Genomic DNA, 20,426 nt, shown 5'->3' with positions numbered 1-20,426 from the left:
GAGACCTGGGTGTCATGGTACATCAGTCATTGAAGGTTGGCATGCAGGTACAGCAGGCGGTTAAGAAAGCAAATGGCATGTTGGCCTTCATAGCGAGGGGATTTGAATACAGGGGCAGGGAGGTGTTGCTACAGTTGTACAGGGCCTTGGTGAGGCCACACCTGGAGTATTGTGTACAGTTTTGGTCTCCTAACTTGAGGAAGGACATTCTTGCTATTGAGGGAGTGCAGCGAAGGTTCACCAGACTGATTCCCGGGATGGCGGGACTGACCTATCAAGAAAGACTGGATCAACTGGGCTTGTATTCACTGGAGTTCAGAAGAATGAGAGGGGACCTCATAGAAACTTTTAAAATTCTGACGGGTTTAGACAGGTTAGATGCAGAAAGAATGTTCCCAATGTTGGGGAAGTCCAGAACCAGGGGTCACAGTCTGAGGATAAGGGGCAAGCCATTTAGGACCGAGATGAGGAGAAACTTCTTCACCCAGAGAGTGGTGAACCTGTGGAATTCTCTACCACAGAAAGTAGTTGAGGCCAATTCACTAAATATATTCAAAAGGGAGTTAGATGAAGTCCTTACTACTCGGGGGATCAAGGGTTATGGCGAGAAAGCAGGAAGGGGGTACTGAAGTTTCATGTTCAGCCATGAACTCATTGAATGGCGGTGCAGGCTAGAAGGGCTGAATGGCCTGCTCCTGCACCTATTTTCTATGTTTCTATGTTTCTATGAAGTTGTTTGATGAAATAATTTAAGCACAATCACCCTTCTCACTTACAGGTAATGTTGTGCTGCTGGGCCTTTTTGTGAAGTTGTTTCGAGGTCGCTGTTCTTTCTGGGCTGTTGTCAGACACTCAGAGTAGGGGATGTCCCAGTTCAGGTCCTCTGTTATTTCTGGACTGCTTGGCTGGCTTTCAATTTTATCATTTTTGTTATTCTCTAAAGTGAAAATAATTTTATTATAAACAGTACATAAAGTCCCCAAAACACACATTCTAGTTGATAAATCAACTGTGAATTATTTGTCCAGTTAGGTCTGTAATCTGTTCTGAATTGCAGAGTACGGATTCGTCCTAATTATTAGACCTTATGTTCTTCTACTCTCACTTCCCTCAGAGATGATAGGACAAATTGTATATCACCTGTATATGGTCTTTTGTTGTTCCAAAGATTATTATACAGGTAATGATGTGAAATATTTTCTCTCAGCTCCTGAGATCAAGCTCTGACAGAAAAATAACCAAAGTTCCATCAAACAAGATTGTACAGGGTTAGGCAATATCCTTTCACCTCTGGACTGGAGCACAAATTCAGTTGAACCTGGTGAGAACAAAATTCATGTGCCTGCTGTCTACAAGGGCTCTATGTGAACTGGCAGTCTAAGTCCAGTTCCTAGTGGGAATGGATTCACACTACAAAACTGCCCCTCACAAAGTTCATAGGATGGTTGATATAATCAATGGAAAAATGTTATACTAGTGTTATGTCTGTAATGCACACATGAATGACTCCACAAAGCAATGTTTTGTACTCAAACTGTAGTGACCTTGCTCCTTTATTCATAACTCGAGTGGGGCACAAGCATGGTGAGCAGCCTTTTATACTGGGCCCTGCACACCTATGCAGGTGATCCTCAGGTCTCCCACCGCAGTGCCCTCTGGTGGACCACCTCTGCCACAGGGGCAGGAAACCCCAATCTCCACCAGTTGCACCCTCTAGCGGTGCCAGCATAGTATATACATAGTGTAAACCTTGTTGATAATACATCAGGTAACAAGTCTCCATCTTATGCAACTATACAGTGACTACACAGAGAGCATATCTATAGTCTGCATATATAACGAGTGCAGTAGAGGCTTTTACTTCTGGTACAATAGGCGGTGTCTCATGAGGTTGGGCTGAGGTACACTGTTGGGGCAGAGTGAAGGGAATATTTCTCTATATTTAACCATGTTAAACCTGACATGGGAATGCTTGATGCTACTAACAACTTTTCATTTTTTTGCCTCCTCCAAGAGTTACATTACTAGCGATTGGGGAGAATAGTAAATGCGCACAGCAAGCTCCCACAAATAGTAATGTGATAATGACCAGATAATCTGTTAGTGATGTTGATTGAGGGATAAATATTGGCCAGGACATCGGGGATGACTTCTCTGCTCTTCTTCGAAATAGTTCCATGGGATCGTTTGCATCCACCCGAGGGGGAAGACGGGGCTTTGGTTTAACGTCTCATCTGAAAGCTGGCACCTCAGACACTGCAGCACTCCCTTGCCTAGACTTTTGTGCTCAAGTCTTTGGAGTGGGACTTGGACTTGAGCCCACAATCTTCTGACTCAGAGGCGAGAGTGCTGTCAACTGAACCACAGCTGACACGTAAGAAAGGAAGAAGAAAGAAATACCTATTGCCCTGTACCATGTGATGGTAGCCATTGGTTTATGTTCAGTAAGATCATCCGTTCCCTCCCATAAGGGTGATTGCATGCCCTGCCGTACCCTTAAACACTGGCTCCATTCTTGGTAACTGACCGCCTTCAAGATTTGGCCACAAGCATCACATCATAAAACCTCTACCCTCAAATTCTCACCATTAAAACTTTTCTGGAATTTCTCGACACCAGTATCTCATTGAATGCTCTTCTCTTGTTCCTTCTAAATTCCAAAGCTGACAACCTAAATGGTCTTCCACCTCCCTCTCGGGGTTGAAATCAAGGCGTTTGCACCTACTCCTATTCATTCTTTCCTGGGATCTAAAAACTACTGCAATCCTCACCTTCAACTGATCATCTCTTACTCCCACAATCTTTTAAAAGCTAAGTTTGGTATCCCCTAATCGCTACTACTTGTTTAATCACGTGTTTTTTTGACCTTGTTGCACTATGACCCTTGACCTTTTATCTTGGTGTTTTGATTAAAAAAAAAGAAATGTTGCTCCGAGATACTTCAGGTGACTTGCTTTGATCATACATCCTTCCACCCTTGAAGAACTATGGTAATGATGCATTAACCACCTTGAGGAAAAACTGCTGAAAGTATATTTTTTAAATTAGTAATTAAATTATTTGGAATGCCACAAACTATACACCAGCAGTAGACAGGTTAAAATGAAAACTGTTTCACAAGGTCAGATTTTAATATCTTTAGTCAAGCAGGTTGATAGAGCTGCCTGGTTTTAAAATAATTGATTATTAATAATGGCTACACCTTCCTAATAGTACAATGGTCAAATTCACCATCATAGACCCAGGTTACATTTTTAACTAATCAAACAGGATGGGTCTTATCATCAGGGGAAACAACCTTGACAAGATTTTGAGAAACTCTGAAAAGAGGACAGATTTATATCACTCTAAGGTTCTTAACTGTATTCAGTGACCTCCAGAAAGTAACAGTTGGTAATCACAAGTAACCAGATGATTCTTTATCTGATTTTTTAAAAAATAAGATCATTCCAGAACAAAAAGGTTCAGATTTGGAATGTTAGACTACTTTCCGTCCAGTACTTGAACATTCTCCACTTGTCCGCCAAGGTTTAATAACGCTTTTTGACGTATAGGAAGAGGCTGTGTCTTGGAAATGGGCCAGTAGAAAAAGCAGTGTTTGATGGTTCTATTTTAATTTATTTCTATTTTAATCCCCCAACATTCACCTGGTTAGATGGGGGCTCGCCGGACACGGAGTCTCAATGCTACAACCAAATGTTTCCACACTCCCTTTGAAAATCAAATCGAAAATCAGGCCTATTGAAATGAAACCACACCCATCGGGGTAATTTTAACCTTCACTGTCTGGGCAGCAAACTGACAGAGCAGATCGCCTGCCCATTGTAGAACACATGACTTCTATAACAGATGGGTGATCCACTCCATCAGTTTGATGCCCAGGGCGAGGTGGGGGGTAAAGGTTAAAATGACCCCCCCATTGAAAGGAAACAGATAAAAGACCCATCACTGTCCCAGGTCTATCAGACAGAAAATACATCCCCAGCACATCGAATCAGTGGCAGATCAATTCACAGAATGATGGAATCTTACTACGAAGGAGGCCATTTGTTTGGTACTTTATACAAAGTGACATTTAAAATAGGCTACCGATTAAATGATAACTCTTAGCTGTCTGCATTGTTGGCAGTAATCATTTATCTTATGCAACTCAAGCTTAGTAGGCACAATTTAAGAAAAGGGATACAATTTCATTAAAAAAAACTAACCCTAGACAATTCCCTAAATCAATTTTTGCTTAAATAGCAAAGATCAATAATGGATGCCATCTATTTGAACATAGGCCTATTAGCTCAATGTAAGAGAGTTTCTTTCATTAAGTAGGTAGTCGTCAGGGTATATAATATTGTTGAATCTATTCCCTCAATGTGAGATGCTAACTTTATTTTCTTATCATTCCTGTAATACCCCCCTTACCTTCTTGCTCCCCGAAGGTATTGACATATATATGGGATTCAGTTCTGTGATCATGAATAGCCAGATTTCTCATTCCTCATTTATAAGTCTAGACAGTGAATGTTAGCTGGCTTTCTTACCATGAGTCTCACCACAGCGGAGCCCGATTCCCTCTTCATCATTAACCTAGATCACTAGATAGTGATCAGGAGCAAGAGATCGAGCTGATATTTTTTGCCTTATGCACTTAGGAGTGCCTTTACGGTCACCCTATTAGAGACCAGATACCAAACCTGGGACCTTCCTGTTCTGCGTGGCTCATGTAATTCTACCAATTGGTACATATATCCATCGAGTTTTGTATTTTTTTTTAATTCGTCAATGTGAGTGTCACCGACAAGACCAGGATTTATTGCCTTTGGAGAAGGAGGTGGTGAGCCACCATTTCAGAGGGCAGTTAAGAGTCAACCACATTGCTGTGAATCTGGATTCACATATAGGCCAAACCGGGTAAGGGTGGCAGATTTCTTTCCCTAAAAGGACATTAGTGAAGCAGTTGGGTTTTTACAACAATCCAGTAGTTTCATAGGGCCCAAGTTTCCACAAGAAAAAAAAACGGGCGCCCCTCCGAGCTGGGCGCCCGTTTTTCGCACCTAAAACGGCGCCTAAAAAAATCGTCGGTATTCTCCACCTACTTACAGGTCCTGTGGCTCTCGGCGCAGCCAGCATGAGCTGTGGGGGGCGGAGCCAGGTCCCTGCGCTGAAAACAGGGATCTCTGCAGTAGCTCCAGGCGCCGAACTGTGTGGGAGGGGCCCAAAGCACGCAGCTCCTAGCCCTGGCTGAATGGCCTCACTGGGGCTGCGTGAATAAGGCTCCTCCCACGGCCAGCTCCTGCTTCCTCCCCACCCCCCCGACCAGACCAGACACTCGCTCCCCGCCGACCAGACCCGACCCGACACCCACTCCCCCCTGCCGACCAGACCCGACCCGCCCCGAGGCCCACTCTCTTCTCCCCCCCCCCCCCCGACCCGACACCCGCTGCCCCCCCCGCCGACCAGATCTGACCCGACCCCCGCTCCCCCACCCCCTCCCAGACCCGACCCGACACCCACTCCCCCCCCCACCGACCAGACCCGACGCGCTCCGCCCCGAGGCCCGCTCTCCCCCCCACCCCCCCGACCCGACACCCGCTGCCCCCCCCCCTCCGACCAGATCTGACCCGACCCCCGCTCCCCCACCCCCTCCCAGACCCGACCCGACACCCGCTCCCCCCCCACTAACCAGACCCGACCCGACGCCCGCTCCCCCCCCCCTCGCCCCGGCCCGAGGCCCGCTCTCCCCCCCCCCCCCGACCTGACACCCGCTCCCCCCCCGACCAGACACCCGCCCCCCCGCCCCGATCCGAGGCCCGCTCTTCCCCCCCCCACTCCCCGACCCGACACCCGCTCTCCCCCCTCACCCGACACCCGCTCTCCCCCCACCCCCGACCCGACACCCGCTCTCCCCCCTCACCCGACACCCGCTCTCCCCCCACCCCCGACCCAACACCCGCTCCTGTTCCCCAATCTCTCTCTAACGGCTGCAGAATTCTCCCTGGCTGAAGCACTTTCACACAGGTAGGAAGATGGTTTATTTAATCTTTCCTAGGCTTATAAATGTTTATTCAGGTTGGATTTATTTGTATAATATTTGTAGAAGTATAAATAAGGATTTATTGTCGAATTTAATGAGTTCCCTTCTCTCCCCCACCTCGTTCTAGACGCCTAATTTGTAACCTGCGCCTGATTTTTTAATGTGTAGAACAGGTTTTTTCAGTTCTACAAAAATCTTCACTGGCTCCATTCTACTTTAGTTTGGAGTACATTTTCACTGTGGAAACTTTCAAATCAGGCGTCAGTGGCCAGACACGCCCCCTTTTGAAGAAAAAATTCTGTTCTAAACTAGAACTGTTCTACCTGACTAGAACTGCAGAAAAAAAAATGAGGAGAATTGCGATTTCTAAAATAGTCCGTTCTCCACCAGTTGCTCCTAAAAATCAGGCGCAAATCATGTGGAAACTTGGGCCCATAGTCACCATTACTGATACTAGTTTTTTTTAAATTTAATTAACTGAATTTAAATTCCCCAGTTGCCATGGTGGGATTTGAACTCATGTCCCCGGATCATTAGTCCAGGCCTCTGGATTACTAGCCCAGTGAGATAGCCACTATGCTACCATTCCCATATTTACAATATTGCTCGATTTAATAAAGGATTAAAGGGATTATATTTTCCAAATGGCACTGAATGCTTAATGCACTAATACTCTGTGCCTTTTCTGACGCAGATGGTAATCCTTTTTAAATATCGGGAAATGTATTCCATCATTTCATTTTGAAGTAGACTGCTCTAAACAAGTAAACTTTTAATCATGCTACATAACGATGCACATGTGTAAGGAATACAGAGGATGCTGGGAAATGTAGCAGAACAGGAAGTTAGATCCAATGGACGGGATTGTCAGAGCAAATAAACTAAGTGACAAAAGCAAGTCTGTTTGCTCATTTGTTATTCAAACACAACACATTTATCAAATAATTTACAACTTAGCATTTTTTTTCCCCCCAAAGTCTTCCCTTAAATGTATGCTGGAAAGCTGATGCATTTTTTGTTAGTTATATTTTGATATATTGTTAAAATCTATTAGCTAATCGCATGGACCTGCTGGTTATTTGAGAATGTTGTGTGTTTCCCTGGCAATGTTTTTACCTCTGCTGCACAAGGTGCGATTCCTTGCTGGGGTTTAGTTCCAAGGGTAATAGTTGCTTTGGGCTACCTCATCCAGGTGACCAATCTTCATGACAGCGAGATTTCACATACCAGTCATAGGGATTGCATAGCTAAACCTGAACTTCTCCTCACCCAATGCCCATATAAATGCAAGGTTAATGTTTCTTTCCCTAGCCCAGGGCCACCGAGGCAATTTGTAGTAGCCTTAATTTCCTCTCACCCCACACCACTCTTCTTCCCCCTCCCTCCAGTTATAGTAGCAGCTTTCAACCCGAGCAACACTTACCTTTTGCCTGATCCCACAAAGTCTTTTCCTCAGATTGTTGTACACCATTAGAAGTAGGCAATGCCCCAGGTGTCAGAAACTCAATTCTGGCCTGTGAGTGGAAAGACAAGAAAACACATTTAACAAAACTGCCACTGTTTATCCCAAAGGCAACCGTCAAATTTTGCATTCACACGATTTGAATTCTTTGCCCGAGAAATTCGACTGGGCAGTGCCCGTTTCTCGGGCACCAAAAGGCCTCCTAAGCCTCCAACATGGAGGACGGAAAAGCAGACACGGCCATTACAAGCCGAAAGTATGGCGCCCGCCATATTGGTGTCGGCAAAAAATTAGGTGTCCGAGGCCCATGCCGGCAACCTTTTGGTAAATCAGCCAAGCCTGAAAAGGTTGCTGAAGCCCATTAGTCCCTTGGCGTTTTCAAATAAGGTGCTGTTTGAAGCACCCCCCTCCGTGATATTGCGTTGTCCTGAACGCAGCCGGCACCTGAATGTGGAGGCAGGAAGAGCAACAGTGCTCCTCTAGGCTCCACATGCAAACCATGCAGACCACTCACAGCCACCCTTCAATGATAAAGAAACCCCCATGCATAATATTATGTCCACCTTGGCCCTATCTATTTAGGCGCATGGATCATTCTCCATGTCTTCTGCTTACTCATTTCTGGGCGTGCTCGAATTTCTAGGCCTATTGCATGCAAATATTTTTTCCAATTATCTTTTGCATATTATTTTTAAAAAAGGCTCGATGTTATTTTAAGTACAGGTTGCACATCCAAAATCCAGAACTCTCGGGACTGAGGCCGTTCCGGATTTTCAATTTGTTTTCTGACGTCACGAATCCGGAAGCACCCACATCCAGGTTCAGATATTTCCGGATTTCGGAACGTCAGAAAGCCGGGTGGGGAGGGAATTCCCGCCGAAAAACTGTTTCAGACCGTCTGGCCCCGCCGAGGTTGTTGTTGGGCGAGCCCCACAAAGGAGGTGTTCGGGCGGGCCAGCGAGGAGGCCGAGGTCAGGCAGCGGCGAGGCCCTGAGGTCGGCAGGGTCGTCCGGTCCAGATTCCGGAACATTTTCACAGATTCCGGACGACCCTGCCACGGAACTCCAGATTTTGGACGCTGCACCTTTAATGCCATAAACATCAAGATCTTCATGGATGAGAATAATTCCACATCTAAAATCAGAAAAGGCTGGCTTCTCACTAGTCAGCTTCTCACAATTGCTCCCTGAATCTTTCCAATAAAATTGGAAAAATGTCGAGCCAAATTTCTTGCTCCTGATTTCTACCTCCCACGGGAAAGTACACATTTGTTAGTGTTGGTTCGTGTTTGGCTGTGACAATATTCACTATTAAACAGCTTGCCAGTACTCCAGACTCATGAATATTGCTCAATAAATCATACTAAAATTCACTCAGGAAATAAGAGGGAAAGAGAAGATTGGGATTAAAAAAAACTGTTGTATTGATTTTGATTTCATTCTTTCCTTCTGCATTTCAGCCACCTGCCAAACCTCTTCAGTGGATCGAACAGGAAGAGATTAACCACTGCACTGCCACAGACAGCCCAAGCAACGGAACATCTCGAAACCAAACAGGATGTCATATTGGCAATTGTCTTGTTTTGACAAGTGCACAATACTAGTTACCCTTTTTTCAAGAATGTGAGGGCTACAATCAGCCAGATGAACCACCATGATCTTCTCTGCTTCTGTACATTCTATGTTCCTATGCCATTCAGCTGTTCTATGGGATGTTCAGGTACATAATGCAAGAACATAATAGGAGCAGGAGTAGGCTACCTGGCTCCTCAAGTCTGCTCCGCCATCCAATAAGATCATGGCTGATCTGATCATGGACTCAGCTCCACTTTCCTGCCCGCTCCCCATAACCCTTTACTCCCTTATCGCTCAAAAATCTGTCTATTTCTGCCTTAAATATATTCAATGACCCAACCTCTACAGCTCTCTGGAGCAAAGAATTCCACAGATTTACAACCCTCAGAAGAAATTCCTCCTCATCTGAGTTTTAAATGGGTGGCTCCTTATTCTGAGACGATGTCCCCTAGTTTTAATTTCCCCCGAGTGGAAATATCTCTCTGCATCCACCTAGTCTAGCTCCCTCATTATCTTATGGTAACATAGTGGTTATATTACTGGACTAGTATGCCAGAGGCCTGGACTAATAATCCAGAGACATGAGCTCAAATCCTACCACGGCAGCTGGGGAATTTAAATTCAGTTAATTAAATAAATCTGGAATTAAATGCTAGTGTCAGTAACGGTGACCATGAAACTTATCGGATGGTCGCAAAAACCCATCTGGTTCACTAAAGATCTTTAGGGAAGGAAATCTGCCATCCTTACCCAGTCTGACCTATGTGACTCCAGACCCACAGCAATGTGGTTGACTCTTAACTGCCCTCAAACAGCTGAGCAACCCACTCAGTTGTAACAAACCGCTACAAAAGACTGCAACTGCTCAAGGCGGCTCCACCACCTTCGAGGGCAATTAGGGATGGGCAATAAATACCAGCCTTGCCAACGAGGCTCACATCCCTGGAATGAATTTTAAAAAAGGTGGGTGGGGGAGGAATTAATCTTCAAAATGGGAGATCTAGATACTCGGTCAGTGAAGCTGGTCTGATTCTGTACTATGGATTCTATTGGTACTACACTAGCTACCCAGAGATTGTAAGTGCAAATGCCACCAGGGCAAGTTGTGAAATTGGAACTTCATAAATCTTAAAATTACAAGAGCTCTTATCAGATAAAAAAAAACAATGAAAGCTGGCAGGTTGTCATTTAAAAAACCAATTGGTTCACTAATGTTTTTCAGAATAGGAGCTTGTCATCCCTACCCAGTCTGATCCACCGAAGTGGCCAAGCAGGCCACTCAGTTGTGGACATCGCAGGGTAGGCCCATACCAGGGGTGGGGGCCAAAGTTCCCTTTAGGTGGCGTGGTCGCACAGCTATCTGGAGGTCCCATGCAGCCAGCTCACCGGCGTTTGAATGGAAAAACCCCGCCTGCACAGAAATTTGAATGGGCTACCCACGGAAATTCTTTTTTTATTTTATTTTTTTTAAAGTTAACGGGAACATTGGTGGGGGCACAATAGTAGACAGTCAAGTGGTGTGGCCTTGGGACTTCCCAATATTGACTCCAGATCTTGAGAAGTTTCATGGTCAATTGGTCAACAGAGGTCAAGGAAACCACCTGATCACCATTTACCACCCCCTCAACTGAAAAATCAATACTCCATGTTGAACAGCAGCTTGAGAAAACTTACTTAGAATCAAGGCCAGAGTGTGTACTCTGGGTGGGGTCATCACTGTCCACCACTGAATGAGCTGACCAAGATCTGGAGCAGATACCTTTCAAAGAGACCTTACATAGGTGACAAGAGAATTAACACAGGGAAGTGATCTACTTAACCCCATCCTCATCTATCTACTGGTCACAGTCACGTCTTTCCCCGCTAGCATTGCTAGGAGTGACATACCTATAACAAAACAAAGCCTTGTCTCCAGTGAAGACACGCTCCACCATATAATGTTAAGAAATATTCTTCCCTTGTCTTATATATTGTGCCTTCACCTCGCCTTAATAATGGCGTAGTGTTAGATCAATCTGTGGTGGAGATTTAGTGTTACAAGCACACCCAGTTATGTGTAAAAGGATCGGGAGCGCATTATTGCTTTATAAATGACCTGCCACACTAAACTCCAAATCTACTGTTGTGCACCAAGGTGAGCGCAAAACCAGAGAGCTGAATGCATCAGATGAATTGTGACAATTAATATCTTCACGTACTATCGAATAAATAATGGAATTCATGTCTTATTGCTATTCCTTAATTTCTTCCATCCTTCCTTTTTATGTTCTTATTCTATTCTCCAATTTATCACATTTTTCCCCTTCCTTTGCAATTAAATTTCGAAGTCCTTTACTAAGCTGTTCCTGAAAATCTATCAATAAAGTTTTTCTTTACTTCCTATTTTTGAATCTCAAAACAATAACTTGGAAAGCAGTGACAGGATCGGACCGAGTCAGCATGGATTTATGAAGGGGAAATGATGCTTGACGAATCTTCTGGAATTTTTTTAGGATGTAACTAGCTGAGTGGACAAGGGAGAACCAGTGGATGTGGTGTATTTGGATTTTCAAAAGGCTTTTGACAAGGTCCCGCACAAGAGATTGGTGTACAAAATCAAAGCACATGGTATTGGGGGTAATATACTGACGTGGATAGGGAACTGGTTGGCACAGGAAGCAGAGAGTGGGGATAAACGGGTCCTTTTCAGAATGGCAGGCAGTGACTAGTGGAGTGCCGCAGGGCTCAGTGCTGGGACCCCAGCTCTTTACAATGTACATTAACGATTTAGATGAAGGAAGAGAGTGTGATATCTCCAAGTTTGCGGATAACACTAAACTGGGTGGCGGTGTGAGCTGTGAGGAGGACGCCAAGAGGCTGCAGGGTGACTTGGACAGGTTAGGAGAGTGGGCAAATACATGGCAGATGCAGTATAATGTGGATAAATGTGACGTTATCCATTTTGGGGGCAAAAACACAAAGGCAGAATATTATCTGAATGGCAACAAACTAGGAAAAGGGGAGGTGCAATGAGACCTGGGTGTCATGGCTCATCAGTCACTGAAAGTGGGCACGCAGGTACAGCAGGCGGTAAAGGCGACAAATGATGTTAAGTCCTGACTCTAATGTACTGACTTACACGAGACACAAGCTGAAGTCAAGGTCACTCAGGATCTGCAGCTTTAATTCCAGCTCTCCAGTGCTGCACTTGCCCGAGACCCCTCTTTATATACCATAGTGGGACAGGTATGGAGTGTCTCCTGCAAGTGCACCCCTGGTGGTAAGGTATGCTTATTGTTACAGGTCATATCCAGTTACAGTCATGTATAGCATGGTAAGATACAGTTGTATACTGTAATGAGATACATGACAAATGGTATGTTGGCCTTCATAGCTAGGAGATTTGAATATAGAAGCAGGGAGGTCTTAATGCAGCTGTACAGGGCCTTAGTGAGGCCTCACCTGGAATATGGTGTTGAGTTTTGGTCTCCTAATCTGAGAAAGGATGTTCTTGCTATTGAGGGATTGCAATGAATGTTCATCAGACTGATTCCAGAGATGGCTGGGCTGTCATATGAGGAGAGACTGGATCAACTGGGCCTTTATTCACTGGAGTTTAGAAGGATGAGAGGGGATCTCATAGAAACGTATAAGATTCTGACGGGACTGGACAGGTTAGATGCAGGAAGAATGTTCTCGATGTTGGGCAAGTCCTGAACCAGGGGACATAGTCTTAGGATAAGGGGTAAGCCATTTAGGACTGAAATGAGGAGAAACTTCTTCACTCAAAGTTGTTAATCTGTGGAATTCCCTGCCGCAGAGAGTTGATGATGCCAGCTCACTGGATATATTCAAGAAGGAGTTAGATATGGCTCTTACGGTTAAGATCATCAAGGGGTATGGAGAGAAAGCAGGAAAGGGGTACTGAAGGAATGATCAGCCATAATCTTATTGAATGGCGGTGCAGGCTCGAAGTGCCAAATGGCCTACTCCTGCACCTATTTTCTATGTTTCTAACTACAACTTGCAAAGGAGACAAACAACCAAAGCAAACAAAGAAATTAAAAATAAATGAGGGGAACATCACAATGTGCAGCCAGGGCAATTTTAACCCTACTCGCTCATCAGAAACCTGGCATGAGGTAATTGCCCTGGCTATTATCTATGCAAAAGCTGCCATGAGCAGGCAGCAAGGACAGGCACCCAGAGCCAACCGGGTCCTACTTTATATATGCATATTGCAGCCCGATGAAATCATTGAGACCCGACTGTAATTTTCACTCAGGCCTGAGTGGGGAATCCGCCTGGAGTTAAAATCGGGGCATTGTAACAGGTGCAAAAACCCAAAACAGGTGCGATTGGTGCAAAAAGGCAATTTGCCAGGGAAAATCTGGCTAAATGGTCATGGCGGCAAGCGGGGAGACATACTTGGGACTGACATTTGGATGCTCACCTGCACGAGGTCAAAAAGCAGAGAAAGTTGGACCAACAATAATGTGAGATGGTGAAGCGACAGATGCACGGGTCAGAGTTGGGATAAGGGAGAATCAATTTAGCCTGTAAGGTTCAAAGGGATTGCTTAATTCTTGACCAACCTTCCATAACTGCTTCTTCCACACTAAGCTAAGTGGCATTTCCAGCTGTCTCGAGAGTTCCTGAACACGATACCTCGGTGAGGAAGACAGTAATTCTTTTATTTTTCCTTATACTCAGCAATTTTTGGTAAAATGCTGAAGGAAAAATGCCACTACAGCAGTGTTGCAGAGGCTTTTTATAAGAATTAGATTGAAAAATAGAATCGCAAAAAGATATGGATTTATATAGCACCTTTCACAACCTCAGGACATCCCAAAGCGCGTTACAGCCAAGAAGTGCTTTTTGAAGTGTAGTCACTGTTGTAATGTAGGAAATGCGGCAAGCTCTCACAAACAGCAATGTGAAAATGACCAGATAATGTGTTTTTTTAGTGATGTTGATTGAGGAATAAATATTGGCCAGGACACCGGGGATAACTCTCCTGCTGCTCTTCAAAATATTCATCTTTTACATCCACTTGAAAGACAGCACCTCCGACACTGCAGCGCTCCCTCAGCACAACACTGGAGTGTTGGCCTGGATATGTGTGCTCAAATCACTGGAGTGGGACTTGAACCCACAGCTTTCTGACTCAGAGGAGAGAGGGTGCCATCCCACTGAGCCATTGGCTGACATGATGGAATGGTTATTTAAAAAAAAATTTAAATACACAAAAGCCAGAAAGAGAAAATCAGGAATAGAAAGAGAGAAAATTAATTCAGACAGAAGGAACACATGTTTTTTTTTCATTCTAAGCTGACAGAAAAAAAAGGGAAACCAAGGAAAAGGTTTAGCAAAACACAATTAAATAAAAACGAGAGAAAAGGAAATGGTAAGTAACATTAAAGTCCAAACTTATTAAATGGCTCCAAATGGAGCTGGCAGGTTGAGACACATTAGCCAATAACACATTCACGTTGCCATTTCGTGTTGCAGCAATGGAAAAGGCAACCCATTTCACTGCAATCAGCAATACTGCTTTACTGCGCCAATATGTTACTCACAGTGCTCGGGTCCTGATCAGGGTACAGATGGATCCTCACTACAGGTTCAATTTCACACTCACACACCAAGAAGGATTCATCATGACCAGAATGTCCGCCAAGCATTTTGGCAGTGCAGAACCAGTGCTCTGCTATGCAATCCAACAGTGAACTAATGGGAGTCTATCCGATCAGCTTATAAAGCTCTTACTGTTTCCTTTCTATTTTAGTTAAGTCCCGTACTGTGTACATATATTTGCATACCCACTTTGAATATGGAAGCACTTTTGTGTCTCTCTCGCAAGGTTCCTGATGTGATCCCAGCATAAACGTACCTCATTATGCTCCTGGGAATACATGCTTCTCAACATGACCCTTGCTTGTTTGTTATTCAGTATCTCCAAATTAAAGGGAAGCTTTTGAGAGTTGAAGGCAGAAGTTAGATTTAATACATCAAAAATACATGTGAACATGTGTAGATTGTGATCAGTTAGTTGAGCTACATGCTCAAGCTAGGAAAATAGATGCAAAGTCCATGCAACCAAAGGCAGCACAACACCAATTACTGGTGATTCGCACGCATATTTTGTTCGTGAGGCGTTGAGATGTCTATTTTTATAGTGACAAAACTCACTCATTTTTCCCCCATTGCCTTGCTTGCTATACAAATCCAATAGTGAACTAACTAATGGAGTCCTGCTGATCAGCTTACGAAGCTCTTATTGTTGCTCATCATCTGGAGTCACTCGAGCACAGTTGCCCTCCATCACTGCCTGTCACTTCATCTCAGATTGCACCAGGGCTCCGAGATGGAGCACCACAATGTTTTATTTCCTGGAAGCGGGGATAATCTGGTATAATTCAGACTCAGCAACCTCTGAATAGTTCTAGCTAGAACTATTTACCATCTACTAGAGATAAAAGAGGGAAACCGAGAACTATTTGATAAATGATTTTACTGATACCTAGAAGGCAATCATTATTTCTTCATCCAGCTACATCATGTAAAATTATCAGGAGTTGTCATTACTTACGGGATTTATACATTGGAAGCATCTCAGCTGCTTATTAGCATTTCGGATGAATGTTCTCACTTGAAACATCAACTTACCTCCCTTTTACATACTGTGCATTTCCAGTATTTTCATTTCATATTTCCATCATTCTTTGTTTGTAATATCTCTGACCTGGTGGTAATGCAATTTCCTACATTACAGCAGTGATTGCACTTCAAAATTACTTCATTGGCTGCAAAGCGCTTTGGGATGTCCGGTGGTCATTGAAGGCGCGATATAAATGCAAGTCTTTCTTTTCTTATAACTCTCAGTACTAATTCTTTTAAATTGCTGTTATCAACTATAAACAAGGCATAACAGCTGTCCTGCAGTTACTGTGGGTTATGTGTGTGTGAAGCGGCACTGATGGTATCAGACAATCTTAACCTCTTTGTGGACGTTACACCGCATCACTTGCACTGGTCCCTCTACCACAAGAAGCAACAAAGGATTAAACTGTGGTATCATAAAAACTCTAGCCTCTATAAATAATCTCAGTCCATTAACCATATCTTATCACTAATATCGACAAGGAAAAACCTATTTTTTAAATTCACCATAAAAACATGAAAAAAAATCAGGTGCTCCCTTATTTTATGTAGTTTGCACTCAGAGGCACATCGCCGACAACAAAAAGTCAAAAAATAGTCCAGCATATTATTGGAGCAGGTCAGTGACTGTTCTTCAGTGTCAGCTATGGCTCAGTGGGTAGCACACTCGCCGGAGTCAGAAGGTTGTGGGTTCATGTCCCACGCCATGGACTTGAGCACATAAATCTAGGCTGACACTCCAGTGCAGTGGCAGTGCTGCACTATCGGAGGTGCCATCTTTTGGACGAGACGTTAAAGCAAGGCCTCGTCTGCTCTCAGGTGGAAGATCCCATGGCACTATTTCAAAAAAAAAAAGAGCAGGGGAGTTATCCCCGGTGTCCTGGCCAATATTTATTCCTCAAATCAACATAACAAAACCAGATCATCTGGTCATCACATTGCTGTTTGTGGGAGTTTGCTGTGTGCAGATTGGCTGCAGCGTTTCCTACATTACATCAGTGACTACAGTTGAAGAGTACTTCATTGGCTGTAAAGTGCTTTGAGACGTCCGGTGGTCATGAAAGGCGCTATATAAATGCAAGTCTTTCTTTTCTTTTTCTTGTGACCACCATAGCCACAGTCAGTTTGACAGGGTAATTAGACTAAAGAGCTAACGGGTTAAAAAGTTAAACTCGTTTAGATGAACAAAATAATTTTTAATTTCTATTTTTATTTTTACTCAAAATGTGTGGAAGTTCCTGTCCATTGTGCCCTGACCTCGGGTATTGAGATGTTCTGAAGAGCAGATTTGAATAAGATCTGTCAAGAGTCAGGTAGTGGGAATGTTTGTGGTGGAACAAACTTACAACAGTAGCCATTTTTTCCCTGCCCTTTGGATGGAATGTCCCGTCACAGGAAGCTCTCCATTTAAAGCACCCTCAGGCGAGGGCTACCAACACTGACTCCCAACAGGACCAAGTGGAATCAGGAGCCAGGACAACACTAAAGCTGGCTTGAGTGGTGACGAGAAGCTAGAATTTCCCAACCGGTGTTATTTTAATACTTGTGGCATCCCTGCTCTAGTTCTTCTGCTGTCAGGCCCGTTTCAGACTGGATGCGTTGCCATTCTGAATACGAGTCAGACAGCTACTTGTCAGAGTGTCACAGATACCTTTCCTTCTCACTTCTCCCATCCCTGCTGAAGGCGGTGACTCATGACATTACGAGCATCAGCAGCCCTCCGATATCTTGCCCAAGCACACCCCAAGGTAACGAGTCCTGTGGAGCAACTCTGTCCCTTCCAGACATCCACAAATGGGCACTTTTTGCGTTACCGAATAATTGGAGGCGAGAACCCTGGCTGGTTTTTCAAATATTGAGCCCAATTACAATGTTTTACACAGTTGTCCTGCCTGAATTCAGACAATTCCAGGAATAAAAGTTCTCAATTGGGGTAAAGCCAATTTTGTGGAGCCAAGATGGGATTTGGCCAAAGTGGACTGGAAACGGTTACTTGATGGTAAATCAGTGCCAGAGCAGTGGGAGGCATTCAAGGAGGAGATCCTGAGGGTACAGAGCAAGTATGTTCCCTTAAAAAAAAAGAGATTTACAAGAATGTTGCCGGGACTGGAGAATTTTGGCTATGAGGAAAGATTGTAGATGCTGGGTCTATTTTCTGTGGAAGAGAGGAGGCGGAGGAGAGACCTGATTGAGGTGTATAAAATGATGAGGGGCCTGGATAGAGTGGATAGGAAGGACCTGTTTCACTTGGTAGAGGGGTCAACAACCAGCGGGTATAGATTTAAAGTAATGTGGGGAGGTTTAATGGAGAGGAGGGGCAATTTCTTCACCTAGAGGGTCTGGAATTCACTGCCTGAAAGGGTGGTAGAGGCAGAAACCCTCACCACATTTAAAAGATACTTGGATGTGCACTTAAAGTGCTATAACATACAGGGCTACTGACCAAGAGCTGGAAAGTGGAATTAAGCTGAATAACTTTTAGTCGGCCGGCGTGGACACGATGGGCCGAAATTACCTCCTTCCGTGTTGTAAATTTCTATAATTCTATGATTCACACAGGGCAGGAATTGGCCCCATTACCACAGCACGCACTGCATTTATCCATGAGTTAACCAACAACTGACAACTCAGTTAAACATTGGGAAGGCCGAAGCTGTTATCTGTGGCCCCTGCTTAAAAAAAAAACTAAATCTTATTTGGGATCCAGGGCGAAGTGGCAAGTTGGATTCAAAATTGGCTCAGAGGCAGGAAGCAAAGGGTAATAGTTGATAGGTGTGTGTGACTGGAAGGCTGTATCCAGTGGGGTTCCACACGGCTCAGTGCTGGGTCCCTTGCTTTTTGTGGTATATATCAATGATTTAGACTTGAATGTAGGGTGTATGACTAAGAAGTTTGCAGATGATACAAAAATTGGCTGTGGTTGATAATGAAGAGCTGTAGATTGCAGGAAGATATGAACTGGTCAGGTGGGCAGAACAGTGGCAAATGGAAGTCAATCCTGAGAAGTGAGGTAATGCATTTGGGGAGGGCTAACAAGGCAAGGGAATACACATTAAATGGGAGGACACCAAGAAGTGTACAGGAACAGAGGGACCTTGGAGTGCATGTCCACAGATCCTAAAGGTAGCAGGCTATGTAGATAAAGTCATTAAAAAGGCATTTGGTATACTTGCCTTTATTAGCCGAGGCAGAGAATACAAGAGCAGGGAGGTTATGTTTGAACTGCATAAAACACTAGTTAGGTCGCAGCTGAAGTATTGTGTGCAGTTTTGGTCACCACATTACAGGAAAGATGTGATTGCATTAAAGAGAGTGTAGAGAGGAAATTTACGAGGATGTTGCCTGGACTGGAGAATTTTAGCTATGAGGAAAGATTGGATAGACTGGAACAAAGGAGGCTGAGGGGGGAGATCTTATTGAGGTGTATAAAATTATGATGGGCCAAGATAGAGTGGATAGGAAGGACCTATTTCCCTTAGCCGAAGGATCAACAACCAGGGGGCATAGATTTAAAATAATTGGTAAGAGGTTTAGAGGGGATTTGGTGGGGTGGTTTGGGGGGGAGGGGGGGGGGAGAAGAGGGCACTTTTTCCACCCAGAAGGTGGTGGGGGTCTGGAACTCACTGCCTGAAAGGATGGTAGAGGCAGAAACTCTCACCACATTTAAAAAGTACTTGGATATGCACTTGAAGTGCTGCAACCTATAAGGCTACAGACCAAGAGCTGAAAAGTGGGATTAGGCTGGATAGCTCTTTGTCGGCCATCACGGACACGATGGGCCAAAATGGTCTCTTTCCATACTGTAAATTTCTATGATTCTATGACCAAACCTTTTGGTCATTCCTCCTTCTCTGGTTCAGCATTCATTTATTTCTGATTATGCAAATTGAGATGTGTTTTTATGTTAAGAGGTCTATAAGAGAACATTTTATGTTGTTGTTTAGCACCCACAGCAATGGAAGAGCCCCTTCCGGATCTCTTGTACTGCATTTGCTTTTATGCATCGCTGCAATGTATTATCTCAATTAAAAACACTATAGGCCGAGAAATTCGGTATTGGGGCGATAACACTTGGGAGGTGAGACACTTAGCGGCAGGCGCAGAAATCTCGCCCCCCTCGATAAATTCGGGTTACAGCCCCCGGGGCGGACGTCTCAGCAGCGCTATGCTCTGCTGCTTCTGAGGGGCTCTTCCCTCAATTAAAGGGAAGGGCCCATGCTGCCGACTCTGCACAAGAAAAAGGCACCTACCATGAAGAAACTGCATCGGGAGCAACAACAAAATGCTACATTTTTTTTTGCTGCAACTTGGCCACCTCCCCTTTAATTTCCGCCCCGGTAACGGCTGCCCGCCCGGTACACGTTCCCTGAAGCTGCCGCTGTCATCGCCCGGCGCTGCTTCATGGCGAGAAAGCCAATTTCGGGGCCGGGGCGCTAACGGGGCGATGCGCGCGGCAATGTCGTCACGATTTCCGGATGCAGGAGATACGGCGTTACGCCTCTAGCACCACCGCTAAACTTCCGTCCAATATGGCGGGAGTCGTCAACAGCGCTGCTGGGGGTGGGGGCGCTAACTGGAGGCACAAAGGAGCCCAATTTCTCCCCCTATATGTGGGTCCTCCACTCTTCAGTTGGACAGGCAATGCGCTGCACAGTGCTGTCTGCAGCAAGTTAACAGACCTGCCAAAAGTCTATAACAGAAATAGTTTAATTTGAACCAC

General features: G+C 44.7%; 1 protein-coding gene across 1 annotated transcript in view; it reads right to left on the bottom strand.

Moving 5' to 3' along the window:
* The window catches only part of arhgap28 (Rho GTPase activating protein 28), an 83,853-nt gene that overhangs the window by 32,230 nt on the left and 31,197 nt on the right, over window positions 1-20,426 (bottom strand). Inside the window, exons 4-5 of the mRNA XM_070876982.1 lie at window positions 7,452-7,542; window positions 777-937 (exon numbers count right to left, since the gene is read on the bottom strand). Of these exons, the coding sequence (XP_070733083.1) occupies window positions 777-937; window positions 7,452-7,542 (252 nt within the window). The remainder of the gene's footprint in view (window positions 1-776; window positions 938-7,451; window positions 7,543-20,426) is intronic.

This window comes from Pristiophorus japonicus, chromosome 1, assembly GCF_044704955.1.
Source record: "Pristiophorus japonicus isolate sPriJap1 chromosome 1, sPriJap1.hap1, whole genome shotgun sequence".
In the NCBI taxonomy this organism is placed as follows: Eukaryota; Metazoa; Chordata; class Chondrichthyes; family Pristiophoridae; genus Pristiophorus; species Pristiophorus japonicus.
Note: the sequence above shows the minus strand (reverse complement) of the source record. Positions and strands in the feature narration are given on the sequence as shown.